The 8,538-nt window shown below is 49.3% G+C and overlaps 1 protein-coding gene across 1 annotated transcript in view; it reads left to right on the top strand.

Annotated features, from left to right (window-relative positions):
- Nucleotides 1-8,538, top strand: part of LOC137335692 (F-box/WD repeat-containing protein 1A) — a 51,941-nt gene that overhangs the window by 23,806 nt on the left and 19,597 nt on the right. Inside the window, exons 2-3 of the mRNA XM_068000992.1 lie at nt 6,119-6,350; nt 8,098-8,284. Coding sequence (XP_067857093.1) covers nt 6,119-6,350; nt 8,098-8,284 — 419 coding nt within the window. The remainder of the gene's footprint in view (nt 1-6,118; nt 6,351-8,097; nt 8,285-8,538) is intronic.

Below are 8,538 nucleotides of genomic sequence, written 5' to 3'. Positions count from 1 at the left end.
GTGTGTCTCTCTCTCTCTCACTGTGTGTGTCTCTCTCTCTCTCACTGTGTGTGTCTCTCTCTCTCTCACTGTGTGTGTCTCTCTCTCTCTCACTGTGTGTGTGTCTCTCTCTCTCTCTGTGTGTGTGTCTCTCTCTCTCTCTGTGTGTGTGTCTCTCTCTCTCTGTGTGTGTCTCTGTCTCTCTCTGTGTGTGTCTCTGTCTCTCTCTGTGTGTCTCTCTGTCTCTCTCTGTGTGTCTCTCTGTCTCTCTCTGTGTGTCTCTCTGTCTCTCTCTGTGTGTCTCTCTGTCTCTCTCTGTGTGTCTCTCTGTCTCTCTCTGTGTGTCTCTCTGTCTCTCTCTGTGTGTGTCTCTGTCTCTCTCTGTGTGTGTCCTCTGTCTCTCTCTGTGTGTGTCTCTGTCTCTCTCTGTGTGTGTCTCTGTCTCTCTCTGTGTGTGTCTCTGTCTCTCTCTGTGTGTGTCTCTGTCTCTCTCTGTGTGTGTCTCTGTCTCTCTCTGTGTGTGTCTCTGTCTCTCTCTGTGTGTGTCTCTGTCTCTCTCTGTGTGTGTCTCTGTCTCTCTCTGTGTGTGTCTCTGTCTCTCTCTCTCTGTGTCTCTGTCTCTCTCTCTCTGTGTCTCTGTCTCTCTCTCTCTGTGTCTCTGTCTCTCTCTCTCTGTGTCTCTGTCTCTCTCTCTCTGTGTCTCTGTCCTCTCTCTCTCTGTGTCTCTGTCTCTCTCTCTCTGTGTCTCTGTCTCTCTCTCTCTGTGTCTCTGTCTCTCTCTCTCTGTGTCTCTGTCTCTCTCTCTCTGTGTCTCTGTCTCTCTCTCTCTGTGTCTCTGTCTCTCTCTCTCTGTGTCTCTGTCTCTCTCCTCTGTCTCTCTGTCCTCTCTCTCTCTGTGTCTCTCTCTCTCTCTCACCGTGTGTCTCTCTCTCTCTCTCACCGTGTGTCTCTCTCTCTCTCTCACCTTGTGTCTCTCTCTCTCTCTCTCACCGTGTGTCCTCTCTCTCTCTCTCTCACCGTGTGTCTCTCTCTCTCTCTCTCACCGTGTGTCTCTCTCTCTCTCTCTCTCACCGTGTGTCTCTCTCTCTCTCTCACTGTGTGTCTCTCTCTCTCTCACTCTGTCTCTCCCACTCACTCACTCTGTCTCTCCTCTCTCTCACTCTGTCTCTCCCTCTCTCTCACTCTGTCTCTCCCTCTCTCTCACTCTGTCTCTCCCCTCTCTCTCACTCTGTCTCTCTCTCTCTCTCACTCTGTCTCTCTCTCTCTCTCACTCTGTGTCTCTCTCTCTCACTCTGTGTCTCTCTCTCTCTCTCACTCTGTGTCTCTCTCTCTCTCTCTCACTCTGTGTCTCTCTCTCTCTCTCTCACTCTGTGTCTCTCTCTCTCTCTCTCACTCTGTGTGTCTCTCTCTCTCTCTCACTCTGTGTGTCTCTCTCTCTCTCTCACTCTGTGTGTCTCTCTCTCTCTCTCACTCTGTGTGTCTCTCTCTCTCTCTCACTCTGTGTGTCTCTCTCTCTCACTGTGGTGTCTCTCTCTCTCTCACTGTGTGTGTCTCTCTCTCTCTCACTGTGTGTGTCTCTCTCTCTCTCACTGTGTGTGTCTCTCTCTCTCTCACTGTGTGTGTCTCTCTCTCTCTCACTGTGTGTGTGTCTCTCTCTCTCACTGTGTGTGTCTCTCTCTCTCTCACTGTGTGTGTCTCTCTCTCTCTCACTGTGTGTGTGTCTCTCTCTCTCACTGTGTGTGTGTCTCTCTCTCTCACTGTGTGTGTGCTCTCTCTCTCTCACTGTGTGTGTGTCTCTCTCTCTCACTGTGTGTGTGTCTCTCTCTCTCACTGTGTGTGTGTCTCTCTCTCTCACTGTGTGTGTGTCTCTCTCTCTCACTGTGTGTGTGTCTCTCTCTCTCACTGTGTGTGTGTCTCTCTCTCTCACTGTGTGTGTGTCTCTCTCTCTCTCACTGTGTGTGTGTCTCTCTCTCTCTCACTGTGTGTGTGTCTCTCTCTCTCTCACTGTGTGTGTGTCTCTCTCTCTCTCACTGTGTGTGTGTCTCTCTCTCTCTCACTGTGTGTGTCTCTCTCTCTCTCACTGTGTGTGTCTCTCTCTCTCTCACTGTGTGTGTCTCTCTCTCTCTCACTGTGTGTGTCTCTCTCTCTCTCACTGTGTGTGTCTCTCTCTCTCTCACTGTGTGTGTCTCTCTCTCTCTCACTGTGTGTGTCTCTCTCTGTCTCTCACTGTGTGTGTCTCTCTCTGTCTCTCTCTCTCACTGTGTGTCTCTCTCTGTCTCTCTCTCTCACTGTGTCTCTCTCTGTCTCTCTCTCTCACTGTGTCTCTCTCTGTCTCTCTCTCTCTCTCTCACTCTGTGTGTGTCTCTCTCTCTCTCTCTCTCCACTCTGTGTGTGTCTCTCTCTCTCTCTCTCTCACTCTGTGTGTGTGTGTGTCTCTCTCTCTCTCTCTCTCTCTCACTTTGTGTGTGTCTCTCTCTCTTTCTCTCTCTCACTCTGTGTGGTGTGTCTCTCTCTCTCTCTCTCTCACTCTGTGTGTGTGTGTCTCTCTCTCTCTCTCTCTCTCACTTTGTGTGTGTCTCTCTCTCTCTCTCTCTCTCTCTCACTCTGTGTGTGTCTCTCTCTCTCTCTCTCAGTGAGAGAGACAGAGACAGAGTGAGAGAGACACACACTCTCACACACACAGTGAGAGAGACAGAGACACTGTGTGTGTGTGTGTGTGTGTGTGTGTGTGTCTCTCTCTCTCACTCTCTCTGTGTCTCTGTCTCTCTCGATCACTCTGTCTCTCTCTCTGTCTCTCTCTCTGTCTCTCTCTCTGTCTCTCTCTCACTGTGTGTGTCTCTCTCTCACTCTCTCTGTGTCTCTGTCTCTCTCGATCACTCTCGCTCTCTGTCTCTCTCTGTCTCTCTCTCTGTCTCTCTCTCTGTCTCTCTCTCTGTCTCTCTCTCTGTCTCTCTCTCTGTCTCTCTCTCTGTCTCTCTCTCTGTCTCTCTCTCTGTCTCTCTCACTGTGTGTGTCTCTCTCTCTCTCACTGTGTGTGTCTCTCTCTCACTCTCTCTGTGTGTCTCTCTCTCTCTCATCTCTCTCTCTGTGTCTTTGTCTCTCTCTCACTGTGTGTGTCTCTGTCTCTGCCTCTGTGTCTCTCTCTCTCTCTCTCTCTCTCTCTCTCATCGGTGGGGTAACAAAATTATTTTTCTATGAGATTTTTAAGTACTCACTCGGGACAGGGAGGGGGTAAACTGAGGAAAGTGATAGGAATTCCTAAAATGTGTACAGGACCCAATTCCTCGAGCAGTGTGTTCGTATCCCCAGAAGGGGTGAGGCGTTGCTAGTTATGGATAACCAATTAGGTCAGGTAGACGAGTTAAATGTGGGTGAGCTCCTTGGGAGCAGTGACCATAATACGATGTGGTTTACAGTCCAAATAGAAAGGGGAAAGTCAGTACAAAAACATGTGCACCAGATTGGAATAGGGCCAACTTTAGAAAGATGAGAAGTTTGAAAGGGAAGTTCGCACTGCAGGTCAAACAGTGGGGTATTTTTAAAAAAGGAGATGGCAAAGAAGCAGAATAAATACACACCATCTCTTTTAAATAAAAGAGGAGACTGCTGCAAGTTTCAGAATTGGGTGGATAAATAATAATAATAAAAATTAGAAACAGCAACAAACGATTTGCATTTCCACAGTGCGTTTTAATGTAGTAAAATGTCCCAAAGCACTTTACAGGAGCCCAAATCAGACAAAAAACTGACACCCGAGCCCCCGTAAGGAGATATTCGGACAGGTGACCAAAAGCTTGGTCAAAGAGAGTCGGTTTTTTTTTGAAGGGTACGGGGGCCTGGAGGATTTACTTTTTTTTTTAAAAGACAAAACAAAGAGAGAATCTGAGAAAATAAGGAAAAGGTTTGAGAGGGAGATGAGCAAAGCACGGAGGGAGCAGGAGGAGAGAATCTCTCAAAAATGTTAGAAAGACCAGTGACGTAATCTACAAATACATCAGTAAAGAGAGAATTGTTAAATGTGAGGTGGGACAGAGGGTGAGGTGGGACCCCCACCCGAGGAGAGGAGAGGAGAGGAGAGGAGAGGAGAGGAGAGGAGAGGAGAGGAGGGTAAGCAAAAAAAATTGGCAGCGATACTTAAGTAAGTTGGCACTAAGTAGACCGTAACTGCCTGCGTGCGTCTACGGGCCCTGCTCTGCCTCGATGCGTCTTTCCGCCTCTCTTGTTCCCTACTATGCCTTGTTTGTTTTTTTTTTGGTCGCCCTTGAGAAGCTCCAGCACTGATCCTCTCTTTTCCTATATGTGTGTGTCTGTCTCTCTCTCTCTCTCTCTCTCTCTTTCTCTTCTCCTCCCTAGAACGCATCTGGACGCGATGACCTTAATGAGGCTGAGCCCCCTAAGAAACTTGTATTGGAAAGGAACACGTTAATCAGGTGACGATTCAACTCTACACTCCGATTGTCATCGGGTGATTTTTTTAAAAAAAATATCCCCCCCCCCGCCCCCCCCAAAAACAGTAGTAAACAATACAAATTTTATATTTTAAGAGAAAGACAGAGTGGCATAAGGGAGCATGACACTCTCTGGGCTAGGAAGGGAGGAGCAGGGAGACGGGGGCGGGTCAGGCTTCCAATCTGTTATTTACTTGCTGGGAGCTGTTGAGCGGGAGCGGGGGGGGGGGATTTGCCCTAGCAGTGAAGCCCCCCACAGTCGAATGGCCTGCCGCCACTCACCGCCTAGGCTCGATGATGTGAATGTTTAGCAGTGCAATTAACCCTGCACGTTATTACACTGACTGTATGCGGTTTATGCATTGAAAGCCTCCAGCAGCAGAGACGGTACTGATTTCTGAGTAATAGAAGCATCGCTGGCCGTGATTAAATCCACTCACTGCCTTGACTGTTGTTCACCTAGTTCTGCGAGGCTCGTGTTTTGAGTGGTTAACAGCTGGTTTACTCATGGACCCAGTCCTTGCTGCTCTCTGCGCTGGCTCACGGTCCCCCGCAGCGCCTCGTTTAAAATTCTCACCCGTGTTTAAATCCGTCCATGGCCCCGCCCCACCCTATCTCTGTAACCTCCTCCAGCCCCAAACCCCCCCCCCCCCACTCCCACTTTGAACTCTCTTTCTATGACTCCAGCCACTTGTGTATTCCCCCACTCACACCACCATTGCAGCTGTGTGCCTTCAGCCGCCTGGGTCCCACTCTCTCTCCCTTCCTTAAAGACCTCTTTGACCGAGCTTTTGGTCACTCCCTCCTAATCTCCCCTCCTTTTTGGCCTGGCATCCATTTTGCCCCCTCATGCCTCTGTGAAACTAGCCTGGGTTGATTTCCCACACTTAAGGCCCTCCATAAAAGCAAAAATGCTGCGTCAAAATTGAACAATTTTCCCTTTTTACATCGATTACATGGAGCCCCACTGCACAGAAACAGGCCATTCAGTCCAACCGGTCCATGCCGGCGTTTATGCTCCACATGAGCCTCCTCCCACCCCTCTTCATCTCACCCTATCAGCATATCCTTCTATTCCTTTCTCCCTCGTGTGTTTATCCAGCTTCTCAAATGCATCTCTGTTTAAATGCATCTCTGTTGTTTGCCTCAACTACTCCTTGTGGTAGCGAGTTCCACATTCTCACCACTCTCTGGGTAAAGAAGTTTCTCCCGAATGCCCTATTGGATTTATTAGTGACTATTTTATATTTATGACCTCTAGTTTTGGACTCCCCCCACAAGTGGAAACATTGTCTCTACGTCTACCCTGTCATTATCTTAAAGACCTCGATCAGGCCACCCCTCAGCTTTCTGGAGAAAAGAGCCCCAGCCCGTTCAGCCTTTCCTGATCAGGATATCCTCTCGGTTCTGGTATCATCCTTGTGAATCTTTTTCGCACCCCCTCCAGTGCCTCGATATCCTTTTTATAACATGGAGACCAGAACTGTACACAGGACTCCAAGTGTGGTCCAACCAAGGTTCTGTACAAGTTTAACATAACTTCCCTGCTTTTCAATTCTATCCCTGTAGAAATGAACCCCAGTGCTTGACTTGCCTTTTTTATGGTCGTATTAACCCGCGTCACTGCTTTTAGTGATGTGCATCTGTACACGATGATAAAACAAATGAATAATTCTTCTTCCTTTCTGCAGACAAAACTCAGCAACGGCACTTCGAGTATGATCGCTCCCAAGCAGCGGAAGCCTTCTACCAGTTATGAGAAGCAGAAAGAGCAGTGCGTGAAGTACTTCGACCAGTGGACAGAAACCGATCAGGTGGAATTCGTCGAGAACTTGATATCCCGAATGTGTCACTACCAACACGGCCACATCAACTCGTACCTTAAGCCAATGCTGCAGAGGGACTTCATCACGGTCCTACCAGGTACGTGGGTGGGGAGGGGGCCGAGACGATTCTGTGATTTACTGCTCTCTCGGTGTGCGGGGCGTAGTCGCTGGGAGCGCAGTGAATCATAGAATCTCGCGTCGCAAAAGGAGGCCATTCGGCCCATTGTGCCTGTGCCGGCTCTTTCGAACAGCTGTCCAATTAGTCCCGCTCCCCTGCTCTTTCCCCCATATCCCTGCAATTTTCTCCCCATTCAAGTATTTATCCGATTCCCTTTTGAAAGTCACTATTGAATCTGCTTCCACCACCCTTTCAGGCAGCGCATTCCAGATCATAACAACTCGCTGCGTTAAAAAAAAAAGTCACCTCATCTGCCCCTGGCTCTTTTGCCAATTATTTTAAATCTGTGTCCTCTGGTTACCGACCCTTCTGCCACTGGAAACAGTTTCTCCTTACTTGCTCTATCAAAACCTCTCATAATTTTGAACACCTCTATTAAATCTCCCTTTAACCTTCTCTGCTCTAAGGAGAACTATCCCAGCTTCTCCAGTCTCTCCACACAACTGAAGTCCCTCATCCCTGGAACCATTCTGGTAAATCTTTTCTGCACCCTCTCCAAGGCCTTGACATCCTTCCTAAAGTGTGATGCCCAGAATTGGGGATACTCCAGCTGAGGCCTAACCAGCGTTTTATAAAGGTTTAGCATAACGTCCTTGCTTTTGTACTCTGCCTCTGTTTATAAAGCCCAGGATCCCGTATTCCCTTTTAACAGCCTTCTCAACATAAAGGGTGAAGTACATGTGAAACTTTATCTGCAACAGTGAGGAAACACATTTCCCTGCGCCCAAACCCAAACCCCCTCCAGGCGATGAATATGCATCATCTCCACAGCCCCTATCCCCTCCATCAACAATACCACCTCTCCTCCCTTTCTCACCTCCAAGTGTCTCTTGTAATCTCTCCCTCGGGTCGGTGGATAACAAAATTATTGTTCCACGAGATTTTTTAAGTGCTCGCTCATTGATTGGATGGGGAGGGATTGAAAGGAGTGAGAGAGAGGGGAGATGTGGCATGGTTAACGGACGGAAAAGGAGAAAAGCCGATCGAACGAGGGCACAATGCACGAGTGAGGTCAAAAAATAACCCAGCATTTTTAAAAAGATAGACGTCAATAAATAAGTAGCAAGGCCTCTGGGTCCACGTGGCGTTAGCCAGTGATTAGTAAGATGAGAACTGGAAGAGGAAGAGGAAAAGTTTGCAGGGCTATGGGGAAAGAGCAAGGGGGTGGGACTAATTGGGTAGCTCTTTCAGAGAGCCGGCACAGGCACGATGGGCCGAATGGCCGCCTTCTGTGCTGTGTATTTCTATGAGGTGAGAGGGTAGTGCAAGGGTCTTTCTGCTGAGCGGCTTTTTTTTAAAAAAAACTATCGGCATGCAGTGACCGGGGCGGGGGGAGTTAGGAGCAGGTACCGGGGTCGGTATATATTTGCAGCCGAGCAGGAAGCGGCAGTGGTGTTGAGTTGATTTGAAGGGGTGTGTTTTCGAAACTTGTGTTGGACTCCAAGGATCTGGACACGGGGCACCCTCTGGTGGCAGAGAGCGGCATTGGAATTCATTGCCCTGTTTCTATGCCAGTGTGTGTCACGAGCTAGGGGCACAGTTGCATAGGATGCATAGTCGCATTGTTAAAGGAATGCACTCTGATTGCCTCCTTTGACTAAGAGGTTTGAACTAACCGCTTGATGGAAGCTAGCTTTCCCCCTTTCTTGTTGTTTTGCTTGCGCAGCCCGTGGTCTGGATCACATCGCAGAGAACATCCTGTCGTTCCTGGATGCTCGGTCACTGTGCGCGGCGGAGCTGGTTTGTAAGGAATGGTATCGGGTGATCTCCGACGGAATGCTCTGGAAGAAACTGATGGAACGGATGGTGCGCACGGATTCCCTCTGGAAGGGGCTCTCGGAGCGGAGGGGATGGTAAGGATCCAGTGCGCGGGGCGCGGGCGCCTCCGAAAGTGGGAATTCCTGGCTCCGAAGGCGATTGCACCGCCCCGGCGCGGTCCTGAGCTGCACCGGCCCAGAAGAATTGGCGGGTTCAGTCTTCTGTCTGTGCTGAATTAGCTGATCTCGCCGAGGCAGGGAATGGGGAGCTGGGGTTCCAGCTTCTGATTGCTATGTACAGCCAAGCCCTGCTGGGTGTGTGTGTGTGTGTGTGTGTGTGTGTGTGTCTG

The sequence above is a fragment of the Heptranchias perlo genome, chromosome 20, assembly GCF_035084215.1.
Source record: "Heptranchias perlo isolate sHepPer1 chromosome 20, sHepPer1.hap1, whole genome shotgun sequence".
Lineage (NCBI taxonomy): Eukaryota > Metazoa > Chordata > Chondrichthyes > Hexanchiformes > Hexanchidae > Heptranchias > Heptranchias perlo.
The sequence above is the reverse complement of the archived record's forward strand: the minus strand, read 5'-3'. Positions and strand labels throughout refer to the sequence as shown.